This window comes from Epinephelus fuscoguttatus, linkage group LG15 (assembly GCF_011397635.1).
Source record: "Epinephelus fuscoguttatus linkage group LG15, E.fuscoguttatus.final_Chr_v1".
Taxonomy (NCBI): domain Eukaryota; kingdom Metazoa; phylum Chordata; class Actinopteri; order Perciformes; family Serranidae; genus Epinephelus; species Epinephelus fuscoguttatus.
Window position 1 is genome coordinate 27,481,813 of NC_064766.1, and position 23,504 is coordinate 27,505,316.

At 40.4% G+C, this 23,504-nt stretch overlaps 1 protein-coding gene across 1 annotated transcript; it reads right to left on the reverse strand.

Moving 5' to 3' along the window:
* Positions 1-13,656: 13,656 nt before the first annotated feature.
* On the reverse strand, positions 13,657-23,262 carry plvapa (plasmalemma vesicle associated protein a). Its single transcript, XM_049599035.1, has 6 exons — positions 22,550-23,262; positions 20,867-20,936; positions 20,030-20,748; positions 17,080-17,914; positions 15,405-15,462; positions 13,657-13,976 (listed from the first exon to the last, which is right to left on the reverse strand). The coding sequence occupies exons 1-6, from the start codon at positions 22,943-22,945 to the stop codon at positions 13,943-13,945; spliced, it is 2,112 nt and encodes a 703-aa protein (XP_049454992.1). The 5' UTR covers positions 22,946-23,262; the 3' UTR covers positions 13,657-13,942.
* Between the last annotated feature and the right edge of the window lie 242 nt (positions 23,263-23,504).

The following is a 23,504-nucleotide window of genomic DNA, read 5'->3' on the forward strand; positions in this document are numbered from 1 at the left end:
TTTAGGATTTGTGGCGGTTTAATTGGAGAAAGTTGATTTGAAGCCAGGATTTTATTTCAGTGATGCAGTTTGTCAGGGTTGAGTGGGTGGCAGTGGAGACTGTCTTGGTGGAGATTAGGAGCTGGATATCATCGACAATGCAATGGAACTGGACACCATGATGGCATTTTATGTGACTGCTCCCTCTGTACTGGTGGATTCATGGCGCTCCTCACATGCACCTACAAACACACACAAATAGCTATAATAATAAAAGTAATAATAATATTAATAGTAACAACAGTAATATTGATAGTAATAATAATAATAATAGTAATATTAATAGTAATAATAATAACAGTTAAAATAGTAATAGTAATAATAATATTAATATCAATAGTAATAATAACAATAGCAATATTATAACAGTAATAATAGTAATAGAGATAATAATAATATTAATATTAATAGCAATAATAACAGTAATAGTAATATTACTAATAATAATAGCAATATTAATAGTAATAATAATAATAGTGATAATAATAATAGTAATAGCAATATTAATAGTAATAATAATAATAGTGATAATAATAATAATAGTAATATTAATAGTAATAATAATAGCAATATTAATAGTAATAATAATAATAGCAATAATAATAGGCCTACTCCTCCAAGAACCGTCACCTTATCGTGGTGGAGGAGTTTGAGTGCCCTAATGACCCTAGGAGCTATGCTGTCGGGGGCATTTTGCCTCTGGTAGGGTTTCCCATGGCAGATTGGTTCTGGGCGAAGGGTCAGACGAAGAACGGTTCAAAAGACCCTTCATGATTGATAACAACAGGAGAACGTGTACCCAGCCCGGAGGGTTATGGCGTGGTCCTCCTAGCCCCATCGAACAGTGACCTCCAGCTCTTGCTCAGCAAAGATGAATAAAATAAATAATGGTGGGATTTAGTAGTTGCTGAGTCCTTTCATGCATAACTTGTTGGAAATTGAGAGAAGTGTTTTGCTTCATGGTTTTTAGCTGCGACCAGCAGTTCTACAGTTCACTCTGTCAGCTGGTTCACTCACTCAGTCTGTGAGTGACTGAACCAGATTGGCTTAATCCTGACTCTGTTAGCCTGCTTATTGGAAACCTAGAGAGTAATTTAGCATACCCACATATATTTACTCCCCTAACCCTCTGAAACAAAATAAACTACAGCTTGGCCCCATAATGAGTTTCCTTTTGTCAGTATGGCGTCTTGGTCTGAAGGAATCTAATAGTACATGTAAATGGCTTTTATAACTATTCTCTTCTCACTGTTATATTTCTGGTTGATTACAGGTGACAGTAGTTCCAGATTTTAAAAATAAAGGATTTGAAAGTAAAACTGCAGAGTTTACTTAACATTAAGAATAAAAATGAAATGAAATAATTATAGCTGCTACACAGCAATAGGTCAGGGCTTGGCATTTTCAAGAGCAGGAAGAAGAAGAAAAAGGGTCAATCAGAACAACTTTCCTGACCAGAAATCATTAAACATTGAAAAGGGTTTTTAATATAATGTTACGCAGCCTGAGCAGTGGGGAAACTACTGCAGTGGCTTTACACTAAAGACTAGCACAACCACTTGGGTTGTGATTACTGTCCATGCAAAGTAAACCATTATGTTCCTGCGTACTAAATTGCAAGTAGTATATCTTATCACTAAAACACCAGCTAAGTCTATGCCTGTCCAGCCTAGATTACTGCAGAAAGTGATGAGATTTTCCTTGTTCACCTTCTTCCTCAAAATCTGAACTTGACCCTCGGGACTCTAAATACATATTTATGTTGTGCCTATGTCATTGTGAGCTTTTATACCTGTGCGGTGGTGTGTCTGTGTCGCTCTGCAGTTACACCTCTAAAACACTAGTCGGCAATGGAGTATCTGTGAAGTGCTGTAAAGTTTAATTGTTTCAAACACACACATTATACATTGCTTAATAGAAACAATTTCAAACACAAGTACACAAATTGGCTCAATTATAACTCACAGCATTCACAGACAAACATTTGTCTTTATGTGGACACATTTTCCCCACAAATACAACATGCTAATGTTTTTAGTGCAAGCCTATGGCATTTTACATTGTATAAATTAGCCTAGAGGCTGGAGTAGATTCCCTCTCCTCACATGAAGCAGGGACAACAGCAACATTTAATAAATAGTCCAGTTCCTAATGTAGTTTCGTTCTAAACTCGTAGGGAGTCTATAAACTATACATTTTTGGAATTGTTAGAACATGAGGAATATAAAAACTGATGTTTCCATTGTTTTCGAACTCACTATGGTGGCCATTTTGGATTTTAAAAATGGCAAACATTCAAAACACCTTAAAAAAAAAAGTCAAGTTCTAAGCTATGCAGGTGTTTACTTTCATGGCTTAATACACAATTTATTTATTCAGATATTCACATTAACTAAGAACAATCACTTGGACATTAATTAATTTAATTTGGTGGTCAAAGGTGAAAGGTCAAGGTCACTTGACCTCATAAAACATCTTCGTGGCTGTAACGCAAGAATTAATTTGCTAACATTTTACACAAATGTCTAATAGAATAAAATGATTAAGTGATGACATTTTCTATCCAAAAGGTCAAAGGTCAGCATTACTGTGACGCTATATCTCGGGAACAGAAGGGGAGACATTTGGTCAGATACTGAATTGGTGACTCTAATCTTGAAACTGTGCTGATATTATAGATCTTCACTGTGTGGAGCATCCATGTTTTCACACACTGTCTGTGAATTCGTAATGTCATTCTTCATCTTCAGTTTTTTACTGTTATCTTGATCCTGGTTTTTACTTAACTTTCCCCTTAAGTGCCGAATCGGAAGCTGGCGAATCGGAAGCTAACTTCAGTGTCGTCAGTTCATGAATTAGTTGGAAGAAGACTGAATACTGCCATCTACAGGCATAATGACACTTTTAAGGTGGACCGGAAAATTCCAATAAGAGGCTGTGAATAAGGTGCCAACTTCAGCCACGTGATAATAGTAAGTTGCTGCACATAATAATTTGGCACATAACCTCTCTACTTTATCTAAAGCGTGCTGGTAGCCAGGCTAGCTGTTTCCATCTGTTTCTAGCCTTTGTGCTAAGCTAAGCTAAGCTAAGCTAACTGTACTAGCCACTGGTTGTAGCTTAATATAAAAAGGTCTGAAAATAAGAAAATAAAAAATAAGAAAATAAGAATTGTTGGGTTTTATTACCCTATGAGCCGTTTATATCTACATACAGAGAAGGTCGTCTTCCACTGAGTCCACCATGTTGTTTCTACAGTAGCCCAAAACGGACAAACCAAACACTGGCAGAGAGGAGGGGGGGTGGCTGGGTTGTGACTTTGTTTGTTTGTTTGTTTGTTTGTTTTACCCTTTCTGAAGTTTTCCTTAAGCCTCCCTGAATGACTGATGGGAAAACAAAGACCCTCTCACCACCATTAAGTAGTTATTAAATTTTTAAAATATATCCTTTGATGTTTGAATGTTTGAAAGTGAAACGTTGAAGACAACATCCTGGAGTTGAGAAAAGCCTCCGTTTTTCACTCTTGTCATGTATGGGGGTCAGTTTGTGCAAATTTTATTTTTGGCCAAATTCTGCAAATTCCCACTCAGCTCACAGACTTTACATTGTGATGAAATCATTTCTCTCCATTTGAAGAAGGTTTTACAACTATTAAACTTCCATCGATAAAAAAAATCAGAATATAATTTTTTTTGTTTTTTAATTATTGTTTATTTTGTGTATTTTCTAGAGGGACAGCACACAATTAAAAGTAACTGCACCAGAGTTAGCTGGCAGCTACTTTACATCTGTTGTCCCTGTGCAGGTAGACAAAAAACAACAACCTCAAAACAACAAATACATAGATACATAAAAACAACACAATACATAAAAATCCATCAGTGTGAGATAAAATCAGTATGATAAATACAATAAATACATGGAAGGTAATCATTGGTGTTGACATTTTTGTGCTGACTTTCGCCAAAGCTTGAGGCTGGTCTTAAACACTACAGAGCTTCCTGAGTCTTTGATGTTTGTGGGTATGGAAGTCCACTTCCTTATTACTTTAACTGAAAAAGCTGATTTACCAAAAGCTGTCCTTCTGAACTGCGGGACCCAGTCACCCCAAGTAGATGCTCTAGTCCTGCTGGCACTGCCACTGCTGGGGTAGGACAGGCATCCTCTAAGGGGAGGGGGTGTGAGATTATGAATAATTTTAAATGTCAGGCATGCGTCAGAGTAAAATAAGAAGTTGTCAATGTCAAGAAAATTATATTTTTTCAGGATATAACAGTGATGATAATCCTTTGGCTTTTTATCTAATACTAGTAACAGAAAGAGTCATAATTGACCTTGTTTGCAGTTCAAGGTGGAAAATGCTTTTTGGGCTGCAGGGGATGTTTTGTTGCAATACTGCAAGTGGCCACTGGGAAAAATTGGACGCAAGGCTGAGCAGCGTCCCAATCCTCTGCCATAGAGTCTGCTTTGTTGTTTCTACATTAGTCCAGAATGGACAAACCAAACACTGGCACTAAATAGGGCCATTAACGTGGTTGTGTGATGACTTCTTTGAGTGCGGTGACCCATTTATTTTAACACGTGCTCACCTTCACATAGGTAACACATTGAATGTCCATAATTCATCTAAGGTAAGGTTCCACTGAACAGTTTCAGAGTCCATCACTGGTAAGTGTCCATTCAACAGTCCAGTGTTCGTCAAAGGTAAGTTTCCATTCATCATTTTCAGTGCAACACGCCACAAACTTTCCATGCTGCCACACCTTACACGGTCATGAAACTGTTTGCCTCCCCCGTCACACACCTCCTGCTCATCACTACCTATCCACCTTATTTTCAAACACGGAAGTAAATAGTGATCAACTTCCATTTTTTTGTGCGTGACTTCCGGTCAGCCGCTTTCCCTCATGCTTTCCCTTACCGGAGCTAACGGTGCAAGCTATTTTTTTTTTTCAATTTTCAGTTGTTTATGTTAGTCAATCAGTTAGTTAGTTAGTCTGTGTATTTTGTATAGATAACTGTGCCTGCGTTTCCGTTATAACGGAAATTTATTCCCTCTAAACGCGAATAAATCGCACGTCAATCATAAACTATGAACCAAAAAAGCACAATCTATCCTGAGTGAGACAAACTGCTTGATCCCCGTCTCCAGTGTACCAGCAGAGAACCTGCAGAACCGAATCAGCGAAAAAACACACCGGGCTAAGCCTCTCTACCTGAGCAGCTGAAGCTGCGGCTCACACCCTCAACACACAGACGGTGTTTCTGCATGCCAGCCAAGCGTGTGCGCAACTGTGAGAAATAAATATGTGAGGTGTACACTGCTTCTCTATCTTTTTTCCCCTTTTCTTTCATTCTTTCTGTCAGCGACATACACTCCTAACACAGGACAGGTTGTTTTAATTGACTGAGTTGATCATTAAGCCATAGTGATGCGCGGATCGGCTCTGGTAGCACCCAAAAGAGCATGTACGCATCAACCATCCAGCCGTTACAACATGATTGAGCTAGCAAAGCAGTTTTGTGTTGCTATGTGTGGTATTTATTCAGTTTTGGGAAATCACAATGTCTAGAAAGCATCAGTGGCTGCAGCTGACAGGGACGCTAACGTTAACACTAGTAGCAAAGCTAACATCAGGATCGCCATCCATTAAAAGCCTCCCGTTGTTGGATACGACATGAAACTACTCCAGTTAGCTCAATCATGTTGTAACTAAGACATCCGCTGGAGAAAATATTTTTTTCACGGGCCACTTTGTGAGTTTAGTGAGTTATTACAGACACAGCTAATGGCTAACAGCTAACGGTTAGCCCAGCTAATCTACGATAACCATGTTATTAATTACACAGAGAAAATACTAATGTTTGTTCAGTCATTGTGTTTATAGCCTTTACAAACATCAGATTAGTCTAAACGGTGATATAGTGACGTGAAAATGTGATATATACATATATATAGCTAAACTCAGCAAGGCAAACAACAAGGCGATTCCCATTTACACAGTGGTACGAGCGCTGGACCGGAAGTGTCGCACAAAAAAACGGAAGCTGGCTGTGTTCTGTTTTGCCTCTGTGTTTCCGTGAAAAATAAGGTGGATACTACCTATATTGATCTATTTACATGTCATCACCATTACTTAAACATGAATCAAAACAAATACAAAGACTATTATTGTAAGTTCAACAGTTCTCTTAGAAGTTCCAGTTGGTTGCAATCTGCTACCTCACCACTAGATGCCACTAAATCCTACACACCAGACCTTTAACACGAGTGGTGTCAATCTTCTTCTCTAACTCTTGGCACGAACGCAAACAAGAATATTTCCCCCAAATTTCAAACAATTAATTAAAGTATTAACAGATGATAATGTCGCCTGCCTCAGTGGTGCAAATTCTCCAACACGTGCAACTAACTAAATGACCAAAACCAACAGACATGCAGTGATCATTGGCTTTTTCAGTCCCCAGGGGAAGTTGCTCTCTTTGCCTGGTTGGTAATCCAGCCTTGCAGGTGACTACAACAGTAAATCAACAGAAGTTGTAACTTCAGTAACCCATATTTGTAGTTTCTCATAAAACCCTGTGGGGTAGCGCCATTGCTTCAATGAACTGTTCACTTTCTGTTTTACTCAGAACACAAGACAAAGACTTATATAAATATTCTTTAGGCCTTTATTCATGTCTAAATAAATCACTCTGTCAACAAGCCCTATCAGCCACCCCTTCACAGCAGATTCTAAACAAACACTCTGAAAGGTAAATAGCTAGGAGAGTTTATAATACCATATGGTGCTGTATTTAAATGTGCATGTCTCATTTTCCAGCAACAGTAATGATAAAAACTCGTGTGGAAACATTTTGCCCAACAGGGTCAGAGAGACACTGATTTGATTTCTTGGGATCAATTATTCATTCACACCTTCTGCTAGGGCCGTCACCCAAAGGCACGTCTGTCTGCCTGTCACAGTTTCTCACTGTCATGTCAGGACGTGGACACGCTCCCCCTCAGATTTGTCTGTTGGGAGAAGGTGTTTCACTGCTTCGAGCGCAGTTAGCAGACAGACAGGAGGATAGATAACTGGGACTGTGGACTGGATTCAAATGTAAGCTGAGGTCTGAGAGAGGAAAAGAGAAATCACACCCTTTAAAATAATGACTGATTATGAACTTCCTTAACATAAGGCTTTGCAAGTAAATATACAATTTAGACAAAAATGGAAACCCAATAGGCCGCTCACCACACATCATAAAGCTTTCACTTCCTCTAAGTATTATAGACAAGGTGAATTTATTGGATAATCATAAATATCTGTAAGTGGTATTAACTTAATGCTTTGTAAATTACTGAACCCTTTAAACCTGTAAAAAGAAGTAGAACCAGACAGACACTGAATCACACTCACATAATTTCCCCCGACTCTACCAATGCAGTAACAATACACTGCTATGGACACTAGATGGAGGCAGCAGACAGTTGAACACTTGAAGGCACCAGTGGAGAGTCAAGCTGCTGCCAGGTTATTCAAATGTTAATAACCTACATCATTACAACCCTAGCACTGAAATTTGACCACTATTATATGTCTGTTAGTTTCAAGATGTGGACCTTAAAGTAGAAAATCATCCCCCCTGTTGCCCAAGGTGCCCAGTTTGAAGACAAAGCAATTTTATTTATATGGCCAGAGATCACAAATGTCAGTCTCGGATTGCTTTACAATATTTATGACACATAGCTTGTGATCAAATGAGCAAAATCTCCTCTAAAACAATCTTTTAGCAGGAAAAAGGCAGTAAAGAGAACTCGGCTGCGTTCAGCCCCAGCAAAACATAGCACAATGTTTATTGAAACAGAAATGGGGGTGCGTTGAACAACCTGCTGTGATAAGCAAGTGCACCACTTTTTAATACGACAGGGTTTAATTCAGTTCAGTTTAATTCAGTTCAAAGGGTCTATACTGGGACGGGAAACATATTTTTAGATTGCCAAAGCAAATGTGAAATAAAAACAAAAAATGTTCATAACCTGCACAAGGTAAGATGTACTAGAGTTTGGTTTATATACAAGTTGTTGCTGATTGGGTAACACCTCTGACACACCCACCAAATGACAGAAAACTTTCCTCAAAGCCTGTTGCACACCGTTTCAAGGAAACATGTTCAACTCAGAAGCCGAAACAAAACAGTGCACATTGTTAATGACTTTAGTTGTTCTTTTACCTCAGACATGTTAGGATGTTACATACCTTGACATGTTTCGGCGGAAACTTACACCTTCCTCAGAAGTGTCACTTGGTGGTGGTTGTGACTTGTCTTTATCAGCTGATCTGTCAATCAGCCGATATTAGGGAGGCGTGCACAATGTTTTCAGATTGAACATTATTGAGCCCATAAAAACTTTATTTTTCTATACGTTTGACTTAACTGTTAAATGGGGTGCACTTAGCGCCTTTCGAGGCCTCCAACTACTCAAAGTGCTTTTAAACTACATGTCTCATTCACACATTCACACATTCACACACTGGTGGCTGAGGCTACCATACATGGTGCCACCTGCTACTCAGTTACCATTCACACGGTCTCACACACCAATGGAACAGCCATCGGGAGCAATTTGGGGTTTAGTATGTTGCTCAAAGATACTTTGGCATACAGACTGGAGGAGGGAGGAGGGAACGAACCACTGATCTTCTGGTTAGTGGACAACCCACTCTGCCTTTGAGCCACAGCCACCCGCATTACATTGTGAATAAGAATTCTGTAAATCAGAGATTAAATTATTTTAAGAGTCGTACAGCACAGAAAGGTTTAAGGTTAAAGGTCAACATTCAGGCTTCTCCTAAATGATTGAGAAACAAATACATCTTTATTGATATACTTCTATATATCCAGAATCCAGCTGCTCATCTTCTCACACACTCTTGCACCCATGACCACATCACCCGTCTTTCATAACCTCCGCTGGCTCCCCATCCCCCAGCGTATCCACTTCAAACTCCTCCTCATCACCTATGAAGCCCTCCACAACCTGGCTGCCCCCTACCTGTCTGAGCTCCTCCACTTGCACATGCCCTCGCACAATCTCAGGTCTGCTGACCATAAATCATCAGTGACCTTGAAATGAACCTGGGAATTTCTAATTCTCTTGGTTTTTACTTTCTGTTTTACTCTAAATAAAGAGGACTGATAACCTCTAACCTCTGTTAAGTACCTGGAAACAGACTTTTGGTGCCACTCCAAACTGTGTATGAGTAAATGTTCTCAGTCATCCAGGTCATGGTAACTCTAACTGCTCATACACGTCCAGTTGCCTACAATATAGCACTTAGAATTATGTGTAAATATTTATCATCACAGGGTCAGAGAATGAACATCCTCCTGCTGAGCCAGGTTTTCCCCATCACCTCACGACTGTCACCGTGTGTTTACACTGATGTGTCTTAGAGGGCACAAGGGATTGAAACCAAATAACTTCAGTGGCTTTAGCCCTGTTGTTGTTCCTTAGCGGACTAGATGATGTGTAATCTTCCCTATATCCCAGCCTGTGGTGTAACACCAGTAAGGCTCTCAGTATGTGATAGATAATCAATGACATAGATAAATGGGACACTGTTGCAGCTGGTTCGGGCTTACAGCAGCTCAGCTCATGACTTACACCATGTTTACAACAAATGACACTTGAGGAAAATGTCACTGGTTCCTCAGTAAAGCCTCTTGTTTACAGTTTGTTTAGTTTTACTTTGGTACATACTGAAGGTGCACGTACAGACCAGGGGTTAAAAACATAGCATTTTAGTTTCATTATTTTTCCAAACAAAATGTTGGTGAACTGGAGTTTCCTCTGAATTAACATTGGTCACAAAATGGTTTGTGAATTCACTGTATGATCTATATTCAAAATATTATATTTGACTCCCTGATTTTTCATTTACCGGCATAATTAGGTTAACAATTTTATTTACCCAGTACTTTGATTTCTGACCTAACCTCAAGCAATACTAACTAGAAAAGTGCACTCAGTAGAGCGTAGTTCTCTGCTAGGCAGCCACCCAGTTGTTTAAGACAATTCTGATCCAGTAGACGCAGCACAGCATCTTTTAAAAGTATCCCAGAAGCTAATAAAAATCACTTAGGTTAGAAGCACAACTATCAAGAAGGAATGACCAAATATACAAAAAAATCAGGCAGGCAAAACGCTCACTTTCTGAAACATGCCCGCTATGATATGAGGCTGTGCGGCAGACTTTACAAAACCAGGTCGCAGCCAGACCATGGAGAACTACGGTCAGTGGAACTGTCCCTCCTAACTTCTATGAATGTCAGTTTGTGAGCCATGATGGAGGTTAAAACGTGGCCTGCAACAGATGGTAAGGCTTGTTTTGTTTTCAGCCGAGCCGATTTCTGCAAAACTTGTGCCCTCTACCAGCTGGTATAGAGGAGTGAGGAGTCAGCAGTCAGTAACGGTATAAAACGCTCAGTAAGACAGGTTTTTCAACATTGTGAATCGCTGCAACCAGGAAAGGTCCTTGAACAAACAGTCATAAATGTGCACACAAATTATTAGGCTGATTGGTCTAGTAGTTTGCCAGATTAGCTGCAGACCGACAGATACACACACAACCAAACGTATGATACCCTCCAGGTTTATGTTATGTTTATGTTAAGATAACATTCCCGTCAGCCCTAGCTGTACTGTGTTTAATGCTAATTCGCAAATCTTAGCATGTTAGCATCGCAATTGTAAATATGTTAGCAAGCTCTGGTGTTAGCACTAAGAGTGAAGCACCACCATGCCTAAATACAGGCTCGAAGGACTACTAGCATGACTGGGAACATTAGACAAGTTCACATACATTAAATATACAGTTTTGATTTAGGTTTTTTAATTGGCTAATTTTACTTTATTACACTCATTCAATTCATTCTAACTGCTCAGTTTGGCTGAAAATATTCCACAAATGCAACAAAATTATTGGAATCTACAACTGTAAAACAAAACATAACAAAAACGGCAAAATAGAGTTTAAATTTAAGCCGAAATTATAACATCAGTTTTTGCAATAGCTTAATCTTTAGCTTCCGCCTGGTGTTAGCAGTGCACATGCAAATATTTTACGATCAATGACTCAATCTTTCTCGTCAAAATACACACTGGGAGTTGTAATTACCTTCTCCCCAGAAAATGTTTAGGTAGGCAAACGTCTTCTGCTTTTATCAATGAACCAAATTTTTTGTAACTCCAACTGTAACATCATCTACGGGACAAAGGAATGGGACTTTTGGATATGTGGTTTAACAGGAGGCTGTATGTGGTACTACAGTAAACATCAGCTGTATCTGCAGTATTTTATGTTGACATCACGTGTGCGACTTTAGGACGGCAGGATTTGCCCATAAAACTAAGGCTACATTAGGTCTGCTCAAACACAGGTTACATGAAGTCAAACACATCCTCTTTAAGCAATTAAACTGACCACTGTTTTCCTTTCCATAACTGCTCTGCAGCGAGAGGTCAAGGTTAAAGTCAGAGTTGTGCAAAAGCCCATCAGTGCTGGGGTATATTTTCCCTCCCAGCTGTTTCCAGCGCTGACCGCCCTCCCCCTCTATAGTATCTGCACAGGAGAAAGGGTTTTGCCCACTGATGTCTTTACCAGCCTGGGCAGCCATGGGACTGAGGGGATAGGAAATGCAATTAGAAGTCACAGTAAAGAAGGAACATTAGCAGCGGTGGACAAAAGAGGTCACAGCCTTGCAACCCCAGGTGAGGAAGGAGGTCGTAATCATAAGCACCCGTTCCCTTTCCTGTATCAGGACGGGGAAGGAGGTGGCCGGGCAGACTGCGACACAATGGCCCCAAGTCTTCATCAGTGCTGTCCACAATGCTGAGAGTCAAGAGCCCCAAAGAACCACCAGCGATGAGTTTAATAATCTGTGATTTAGCCTCAATCATGGATGGACGATCCTGATCCCAGTGGCACATGTGGCCTAAATAATGACCTACTTGAAAAATAAGACCAAGTATGGAAAGAGGTGGGCAGTATTTCAATTAAATGTTTTGAAAATAGGTATTTAATTATTTCATTTAATTATTTTGTAATTTGTATTTTGCAGGAGAGAAAGAAATAAGATGTAATTTGTAAGTATTGGTGGGTTAGAGTAGAATAGAGAGACCTTCTTCTTGACGAATCGGGATAACAGGGGGCCACATGTAACCACAGCAAAACTACATCAAAACATCTGTTTGCAAACTCTCACATAACTTGTGCTACATCATTAAAGTCTTACTTATCAAGTCGTACACAAACTCTCAAACACATGCATTTGCGCCAAAACCTTAAAACACTTCCGCATACGAGTAGTGCGCCTGGGAAAGCACATGCGTTGAACTCTGCTCATGCTATCCACTCAGCAAAGTTCCAACACGTGTGTTTGCCAGTGGCACCTCCAAGGGAAAGGCCGAGTATAAAAAAAGTATATTCAATTCAAGTGAAATGATAAGTAAAAAATAAATCATTCAGTTCTAGCAATCATTGTCCACTGTGTCGGTTAAAACAATGGTCAACTGCTACATTTGTGCACAGGGAATAAAGAAATGACATGAGTCGACAGGAAAATCCATGGAGGCGACAGGAAACACATTTACACAGACCTCTGTGAACCAGTTTTAATACGTCCTGTGTCTTAGTCAGTCTAATAAAACGACTCCCAGAACCATCCAACCATAGCTGACCTTTAATATCGTCACTCCCCTGCACTGGGCAACACATCCAAAATGTGGAAAAACACTTGATGTTAAACAAAGGATATCCTTTAGACCGGAAAGAGCGCTCCCTCCGCTCAACTCTAAGTGCTGTATTTATTAATTGGCGCCAAACACAATACGCTGGTGGTTGTTGAATTAAAGGTACATTCCCATCCTTTCCCAGTGCAACGAACAGGATGTTTGTCTGTTCTGTGGATGGTTTGTTTCCCTGCTACATGACCATGTTGTACTTTTCAAAATGAGCTTAAATTCTATGATCCATGGCAATAATGTTTAAAACTAATACTTTAATATTTAAAACATTTATTTAAACTAAATATAGAAAGAAAAATGTTCAAACAACTACCGTTTATATTTTTCTAATTTAATTTCCATCTCTTTACTTTATAAAAACCACGCAAAGAGTAAAAATAAAATATTTACACTTTCGCTGTTTCAGAAAGGTCAGAACACTCAGATACCAAGACAAGCTCCATCTTTTCCCCTCTTGTGTTCCCTATGAGAGATATATTGGGATTTTATTTAGTCTGTAGATACCTGTGTTCTCTACAGTTAATTGATGGCACATTGTTTTAAAAACAGCATGTATACAAGAGTGTTTCCAAAAGTTCCTCCCATCTGCTTCAGTGGGCCTGCTGACAGTTTGGCAGGTAAACATAAACACTGTGGAGGGATTAAATTGCTTTGCCAGTAAATCTTGCCCCGAAACATCACAGGAGGGGCTGGGGAGTCATTTATAGATAATTAGCCACACAATAGGTGACGCACACGGGAACAAACAGTTATTTCCGCGTCTGCATGGAATAATATCTTGAATAGCTTTGTTTATAAAGAAGAGACAGGCGCAGTTGATGTGCTTACGTTCAAACAAAGGTTTTATTTGTCTTTATTTACAGTCTAAAAATACATTATGTTCTTGATCATACTGCGGAGATACAAATCATAACACACAAACTTCACATTTCACATTCTAAAGTGCAAAAGATATTCAAATTCCTAATCTAAATGCATATTGAAGTATAAAATGTCACAGCATCATAAATGGTACATTTATTGATATAAAATATGTGAACTCCAACGTGAGATTTAGGTGTGCAGAATAAATGCAGTTGAAGATAAATCTCTTTTAAGTTATAAGGTGGACTAGCCCAGCATTCTGGAGAGATCTTGTTTCTCTCTGGAAAAAGGAGGAAAGAGAGGAAAAGTTTAAACATTATTTCTTGATGCTGATTAATGAGTTTATCAAGCTGAAAGCTATCAAGAGCAAGACACAAAAGCCCCATTTCCACCGAGCAGTACGGTTCAGTTCAGTTCGATACGCTTTTCACATTATGTGACAACTCTGACCATTCCATTAGTTTCTATATGACATACAGTTTTAGTAATGAGTGGATCTTCACGTGTTCATATATATTAATTTCGACCGGGTTATGCAAATAGCATATATTCGAACCCTCACTTGGAGAAAAAATAAAGTGCCCTGCAGCAGTGTTGTTCCTGTGGGCTCCGGCAACACTAAACCCCTGAGCTTGCCTGAGAAGGACTAAAAGCACAAACCAGCTATTTTTGAATATCCCATGGAGAGAGACTCTCACTGCAGCCTGTTTTATTTTGTTCGGAAAATGTTGGCGTGCAGCCTCGTTCTGTGGATGATAAACGAGGTACAGACTTCCATCTGTGTCACTGGTAATGAGGAAATACAGTGAATGTTGGACCCACATGAAAGAGTACTGTCTGAGGTAGAAATGCTGGGCTCTAGGTACCATGTCTGAAGGGTTACTTTTGGTTCCAAAGGTACCATACTGAAAGTATTTGGTGGAAACGGGGCTGAAGACTTTGTGGTGGTTTTGTCTCTTTTTTTTATTGGTTTTGTTTTGCGTCTTTGGGCTAATTTTGTGTCTTTTTTTGGTCATTTTGTGTCTCTTTGTGGTTGTTTTGCCTGTTTTGTAGTAACTTTATGTCTCTTTGCAGTTTCTCAGTTTGTGTTAATTTGAGAGACATTTTGTAGGTGACAGCCAGGTGAGCTCCGACACTTTCAGCCCCTGGGCCTGTTCCCAGTAAGCTTAATTTTTTTCCAAAAACAATTAAAAACACATCAATGGGCCATACCATTGCACTGGGCGATGTGTTCCTTCATTACAATAAACGTGGGCACTGTAGTTTTTATTTTGCAGCAATCATCCTGTAAATATTCACTAAGTCATGTATTATTGTGTGTTAATCCACATCTGAAAGTAGTCCCAAATAAATGCACTATTTAGTTCTGGCTGCTTAAAAACTACAGTGCCCAACTGTTTCAGGAAATCATTAAGAAAAAATAAAACTGCATATTTGTGACCTGTTTTTAAATATTTACATCATCAGTGGGAGCCAGTGGGTTTGAGGCTGAGTGCAACATACTAAGTACGTGTAGTAAATATGTACTACAAGTATTGAGAGACAGACTGTGTTGCTGGCTTTGTTTTTTTTTTTCACGATTTTTTTGTTGTTGACAAAAACAAAAAATAATAGAATACGGCTCCTGTGCACACACTGTTCAACAGAGAACAGTAGCAGCACTTTTACATTCACTCACAACCTACAGCAAAAGATACTGAATACTCACTCTGGGCCAGAGGGGTTGATGAGGCGTTGCAGATCTTTAAGGTGTTGAGCGACGCTGACTGTTGGTAAAACACATGAAAACAGTGATTAGTCATTACGTAGCCATGATGTAATTAAACATAACACTAACAATACGCCTTTCTACTGAAGTGGAAGTCGTGGCGGTACTGTAATATATAGCTTGGAATCAAAAACATACCTTATATACAAAGAGACAGATTAACAGATTACTCATGATGTTCTTTAAAGGAGCAGTTCACCCATATTATCTATATCTGTCAATGCCAGTAGTTTAAATTTTATATACCCAGGTTTTGAGATATCCATCATCCCTGAGAATGGGAGCAATAGAATTTTATTTGTGCTTTTCAAAGCACTGTAAATTTAAATGAATTAAACAATAGCTCATGCTCCTGTGACTCTGGATTAATCACAGATGTCCCTGTCAACTATTCAGGAACGACACAGATTTGAAAAAAGTTGCTTCTGCAAATACATACAACATACATTTCCATTCATCTCTATTGTATTGGGGTAGAGGCATAAATATCAAAGATGGATATCTCAAGACCTGGGTGAATAAAAGCAAAAAACTATGCGCATGGATACCACCAATGGTATGTGCGAGTTTTCTTTGTAATCTGAGTGAACCATGCCTTAACTTAAAGAAATACTTCACTGTCAAAATTCAGATAATTTGTATATCGGTAATACACCGCGTTACCTCTAATTTGGGAAGAAAACTATGTTTTGTTTTTGCCTGCCTCCATGACGACCGGAGAATCCAAAAAGACAGAGAATACTTGATGAATTGGAGTAAATGGGGGCCACACTTAACAACAGCAAATACCAGTTGAGTTCCAAGAAATTTGTGTGGCCATATGGGGCCTCTGACAGTCCTCGGTTGGCAAACCAACACCAAAAGCCATAACTGAATTTCAGGAATAACATTATGCTGTTGAAGTATATAGGCTAGTTGAAAACTATGTCATTACCGGTACAGTTAACATGTCTTGGTCTTCAAATAGGCTGGTTTCTTTGATTTCTTGAGGTGAGAGTTTAAGGGATCCCTTTTAAAATGGCCATCCCTGTTGTTCCCTCGCCAAAATGTAGCCGGACACTGCAGGGTTATTTAGCACCCTTCTCAACAAGCTATGCTGACATGGTACCAATGGATGCTGTCTAGTTTCATAAGATACCACTGTCTTCAGGCTTGCTTAAAAAATTGAACATGCCACAGTCTCTTGAAGACAGTAATGTCTTTAAGAGCCCCCCGGCCTTTCTCTTGCAGGTGCCACTGGCAAACACATGTGTTGGGACTTTGTTCAATGGAATGCATGAGCAGAGTTTCAACACACGTGCTCTCCTAGGCAGACTACTCAAGGTTTTAGCTCAAATGCACGAGTTTGCAAAGTACAGAGTTTGTATACGACTTGATAAACAGGACTTTGATGATACAGCACAAGTTGTGTAAGAGTTTATAAACAGATGTTACATGTGGCCCGCTTTTTCTACAATTCGTCAATAATTTTCTCATTTTTTTGGATTCTTCGTTCACCGTGGAGGCATCCCTGAATTCAACATAACACAGGGTGAGTAACTGATGTGCATGTGTCATTTTGTGAGTAACTAAAAAATGTCCCAGAATAGGAATGATAAACTTTAAGTATTCTTACTTGAGCCACCTCCACTCGTTCTTCCTGCACCAAACGATGATCCGGATCCACCATAACTATTCCCAGTTGATGGCCCTTTCCCTGTTCCAGTTCCTGTCTTACTTTGCCCTGAACTACTGCCCCCGAACCCGAACCAAGATAAGCCGCTTGACCCACTTTTACTTGTCGATCCAGTCGACCCAGAGGATGACCCAGGGCTAGTAGGGGTTTTCAGATTTGTTGTTGGTTTATTTGCGCCTACCCCACTCGACCCACTTGACCCAGAGGATGTCCCTAAGGGTGATGTGACTTTCGTGTTCACTGCTGGCTTATTTGCTGTCCCACTAGAGCTAGAGCTTGAGCCTGATGAACCAAAGCTTGAGAAAAGTCCCCCAGTTGATGCTGGCTTACTGACTGATGACCCACTGGAGGTACTGGACCCAGATGACGAGCTTGATGAGCCCGGCTTATTGTATGTTGACCCACTGGAGCTACTGGACCCAGATGAAAAGAGGGACAGGCTTGAAGAGCCTGCCCCAGTTGATGGCTTATTGTATGTTGACCCACTGGAGCTACTGGACCCAGAGGTTAAGAGGGATGAACTTGAAGAGCCTGCCCCAGTTGATGGCTTATTGTATGCTGATCCACTGGAGCTACTGGACCCAGAGTTAAAGAGGGATGAGCTTGAAGAGCCTGCTCCAGTTGATGGCTTATTGATACCTGACCCATAGGAGCCTAAGTTTAAACCCAACCCACCTGACCCTACCCTACTAGTCTGACTTATACCATAAGAGCTGGAGCCCCATGCAGACTGGGACTGTGTGCCTGGCCGAGAGGCTGAGCCACCAAACCCTACCTGAAACAAAATGAGACCAATGTTAATATGTGGAAACTGACTTTAACCATTTTTTTAAAAAAAAAAAAAAAAAAAAAAAAGCATTAAAGGGACAGTTCACCCCAGAATCAGAATTACATATTTTTCCTCCTATCTGTAGTGCTATTCATCGGCCGTAGAGATGTCTGCCTTCTCTTGTGGTGCTCAAAGCGCCAAAAATACATCTGAAAAACTCCACAGCAATGTCTCTTTCTAGAAATCATGACATGCTTACTCAAAATAATCCACAGACCCTGTTGTGAGCAGTTTCATGTCACAACTATTTTCTAACAACTACACCCGCCAACTGTATCAATCTGCAGAAAGAAGTGTGCATCTACTCAGGATTAGGGAGAGGCTTGTGCTCATGATGAACATAAATGGCGTCCTCCTCAGCTGACCTATAACGTTAGCTAGCTCAGTTGTGCTAAGTGAGCTAGTGGTAGATGAGCGCTTGATATGGTTGGCGAGTATAGTTTGTTTGGAAGAAAATAGTTCCTTTATGAAACTGCTCACAACAAGGTCTGCGGATTATCTTGAATAACCCGGTCATGATTTCTGGTTTTGATTTGAGTTCACGATTTCTTTGAGCACCACAAGCCGAGTGCCATTATATTCAAGAGAAGGCAGACATCTCCAGCGCTTGGCAGCTTACACCAAAACAATCTAGACTGATAAATAGCTCTACAGGTAAGAGGAAAAATATGTATTTTTTGTTTTGGGTTGAACTGTCTGTTTAACATTATGTGATGCAACCAAAGTATTTTAAATTGATACAACATATGACTATATTGAATTACATGTTCTTCTTTAAGATGCAAGCCCCTGATTTGAAAAACATAAAGCTCCATGTCCAGGTTCTCAATTTGTTCTTCAACAAAAAGGCATTTAAAGGTGCAGTCAGTTATTCTAATAATACATCCATCGCCTCATGGTCCACTAGCTGTCCTTTTTGCATGTGCGTTGAAAAAAAAATGGTGTTCATACACAGCCCTGGCTCTGTAAATAGGAAACAAAGTGGCTTGGATTGAGCCGCACAACATTATTCCAGCCAATCAGCAACAGCAGGTGTTCATGCTCATGCACAGAGCAGAGGAAAGACCACTGATGTATAAAGAGAAAGGCAGCGGAGCTTCTGATGGGGCACTGACAGGATAGGTGTTTTCATCTGGTCATTGAGTTTAAACATCAACAATCTTTCTCCACAATTGCTGACTACACCTTTAACATAACTGCCCCCCTCTGCCCTCTTTACTGGCACACAGTTTCCCTCCCCCACCTCCTCATCTGCACTGAAAGCTGGATCATTTCCAACAACCTGTCAGGCTGCTTTGATCTCATACACCTTATGTAAGATGTTAAGATCTCAAAGCACTGAGATCCGGGCTTTGTTGGTATTTCTACAGGTGTTATATAAGCAAATGTGTCTACTGATACTGCACAGATGGAGTATTATTGGCAGCAAAGCTCAAATTCGTGTGCAAAACGCTGCACAAATGTATACAGATCATTACATATAACAGGTTTTATAGTTAATGTCAACAGAAATGTGACGACCACCTGTGTGCCAGTGTATACACTACATTTAGAGAATCTCCACCAGCATTCTCTGCATGTACGTAACATCTGCTGCTGCTGTTTACAGCTGGTGGTTAGTTCACTGACTGAAACTTTCATTGTCTTTTGTCATTTTAACCGCCTTGACTGGAAAACAGCTTCACTAAGATCAACAGTTACCATTGTTCAAGATGTTTACAAGATTGTTCTCGGAACTCAATCATTCATTTATTTTCCATAACTGCTTATCCTGTTAGGGGTCGCAGAGGGGTCTGGAGTCTATCCCAGCTGACATTGGGCGAGAGGCAGGGTACACCCTGGACAGGTCACCAGACTATCACAGGGCTGACACATAGAGACAAACAGCCATTCACACTAATATTCATACCTACGGGCAATTTAGAGTCACCAATTAACCTGCATGTCTTTGGACTGTGGGAGGAAGCTGAAGTGCCTGGACAAAACACACGCTTACACCCCTGCAGAGCTGTTAACATGTTCATGAAATCACCAGTGTAATTAGTGTACTTTTGCTCTTACCTTGAACATGCAGGACATGTTGAGTTGCTTCAGTTGCTCGCTCATGTGATCAACCTCTCTACTCTTATATTTGATGTTGTTTTTCAGGACGTCTATCTCTCCATTCAGCCTCATCTTGTCTATCAGGAGTCTCTCTTTCTCCTCATCATATTTGCGCTGCATCTTGTCCAAGTTCTGTCTGTTCTGCAGGATCAGGCCCGTGCGGTTGGTGCTGCACCAGCGGTAGTCTTCAGACAGTCGCCAGTTCTCTGCCTTCAGGCGGCTGTTCTCACCCTGGATCTTTGACACCTGTGTTCCCACATTATTCAGGTAACGCTGGAACTTGTCCTCCACTTCCAGGGACAGGCTGGTACAGTTGGTGCGGATCTGCTCCAGGTGCTCCCTCTGTCTGGGACAGGTGAGGTGGAAGGGGCTGTGCAAGGGGACGAGGGAAGAGATCTTGTCTAGGAAAGCCTTGGAGACGTTGGAGATACCACTCAAAGACTGAGTGAAGTCATCTTTGCATTTTTGCCTGAAGAAGTCCACCTCCTTCTCATGTGTGGATCTTTCCCTCCGCAGACGGATGACCTCCAAGTTAAGGTTGTCCCTCTCTTTGGCGGTCTGGTCCAGTTCCATCCTCATCCTCTGTGTGGTTTGCGTGAAGTTGGACTCAACAAGCTCAAGCCTTGCTTTCAGCCGTTCAACCAGCAGCCCACAGTTACAGGTATCAGGGAGTTGTACTGCTCAGAAAAACAAGAGAAAAGAAGTGGATAACACATACATCTTTTCCATTATAGCGGCTGTTTCCTTTATTTACGTGGTTATTTTTGGGTTTACATTTAGAAAGGTCATACTTACATGTGGTTTGGCAGTGGGAGTTGTAGCGTCCTGAGCTCTTGCAAAGGATCAACTCGCTGTAGCACTGTTGCTGTTCGTATCAGAGAAAGAAAAGCCAGTAATGTTTTAGTGGTTTGGTCTAAACTAGTTGTGAAATCAGACAAACAAGGAAAATAACTGATCATTTACAGTTTATTATGTTAGCACTGTCAACATCAACACTACTACTAGTACTCTGACTCGTAATAATGATATTAAAAAATAATTTGTTGGGTTGCCTCTTGTTCTGATAACTATAAAAGAATATCTCAGAACTACATTTTACAATCCCATACATTGAAATAGACATAAATATAACTACGTTTAGACAGTGATCAGTGGTGTAAATATACTCAGTATCTGAAACCAATATGAGGCTTTTAAAGCCCTTTAGATTGTTAGAACACTTTTTTTGAGTATATGTGACAATTCATTACAGCAGGGGGTGAGCATTTTGTGCTAAATAAATAAAATCATAATTAATATTATTTCTATATTCTCAGAATAATTTAGTTGAACTTAAACTGTTGCATGATTTGAGTAAATAGCTCATGCTCAACTTAATTATTCTGGTGTGTTCATGAATTGTCACTTATACTCTATCGATGATTTGTTAAAGGGGAACTACGCCCATTTTCAAAATCCATACGTTATTCTAAGACAATCCAAAAATGTTCATAAACATTAACAACTCTCTTCCAAATAAAAAAACTATAATGCTAAAACTCCAATTTGTGATGTCATCAAGTATGAAGTCAAACTATTACTATGACACAGAGAGCACTGAGTACATCTCTGGGTACATTTTCTGTTTCAGAACTGAGAACACTACAATAGAATAAAACTCATTTGGGTATAAAAACATAAAACAGTCAGTGGCTCTGCAAAATCAGGCTCCGAAAATACTGGAATTATCAATTTAGGTGGCATTCCCATTTAAACACCCACAGAAACAGCTAAACTTCTGAACTGCTGAATCTCACCTAGTAAGCTGTTGATATCAATGGCATAGTTACGGACCTCAGTGCACACTATTGTGACAGGCCCGAGTGCACGCACACACCAAAGGAGTCCAGTTTTTGCCTCCTGTTGGTTCCTCTCTTGTCCTTTCTTACTGCCACTTTTCAGTCTAAAAGACATGACTGCTCGCTGGGCTTGTAGATTTGCTCAGCTTGTCAGCCTTGACAGATTTTGCACCTAGACTAGCTACGGTATTGCATCGTCTTGTCACATGATCAAACAGAGACTTGACGTTAGTCAACATCAACATACGTGTTACCCAACAATCATCATTGCATACCTGTATATGACAATATAGGTTGCAATCTCAATCATTTGCATGCCCTCCACCTCACAGGCCCCAGTGCAACCACACTGCCTGCACTGTCTATATTTATGCCTCTGGTTGAAGGGTTTCAAATACTCTATTTATCTCTATCTCTAACTATCTGCAGTCATTTGATACAAATAAAGCGTTTTTCTTGCAGGTACATTGAATCTTTTTTCCTTTCATCCGTATCTTATCTTACAGTGACACAAACACATCCACATGTTCATTTCTATGGCTGCTGAAAGGTTAGCAGTTCAATACCATATAAGACATAGAGGCAATATTACAGACAGGAACGTGCATCCAAAAGGCTTAAAAAAGGCTCAGTTTCTCACCATCTTCCTGTCCATATCTTGGATGAGAATGGCTGAGATGTTGGAGAAGTAGCGGAGGTTGACCAGGTCCCAGTCATTACGGGCTTTCTCTGTCAGGGTGGTGTTGAGTAAGTTGGTCAGGTTCTTCCTCTGCTGTCTCAGGAAGACGTTTTCTATGGAGAGTCGGCTGAAGCTCTCCTCCAGGTCGTGAATCCGTGACATGGACGCCGAGTCCTGCGACTTACCATAGACCAGAAAGAGCACCAGGCTGACTATGATGAGAGACTGAATGAGCGAGGAGAAGAAGAAGACAATGCGCATGTAGTAGCCACAGCTCTTGCCCTTTGAGCGGTACTGCATCTTCTTTTGGGCATGCGGGCTGGACTTGGAGACGTGAGAGTAGCCGCTGCTGTACATGGGTGCTGATGGCCACACAAAGGGTCAGTAAGAAGTGGTGAAGTTTGAGGATGACTACGAGCAGCAAGCCAAGTTCAAACTAAGTTCATCTCTATATCAGAAGACAGGCACGTTCCTCCTCAGCACTCGCAAGCGCAAGCCAAATGAACAAATAAAACAATGCTGAATTATTTTAGTGCAGCCTGATGATTCAGTCCATTTCTTGTAAAGTTGTGCAACCTTCCTCTAACAAAGCCAAAGGCACTAACGACGCTGACCAGACGTTTCCTACCAGCAGTGTTGACAGCTTGGAAATTGATCAGATTGTGTGTGAGGTGTAAACATGGGTAAGAATTTATAAACTCCAGCCACACACTTCCCATGATGGGAAGTTGTCCTGGCCTCAGTCCCCTCCCTCCTTTAGCTATCTCCGCGCTCTGGTGGCTGCCCCTCCCTATGCAGAGCTAATCAACACACAGACACAAACGTGGCCAGCACGCATGTATGTACAGTACAAACCAACCCTAACACACACACACACTCCCCCATGTTTTTTGACCCTGGGTCAGTGCTGGACCTA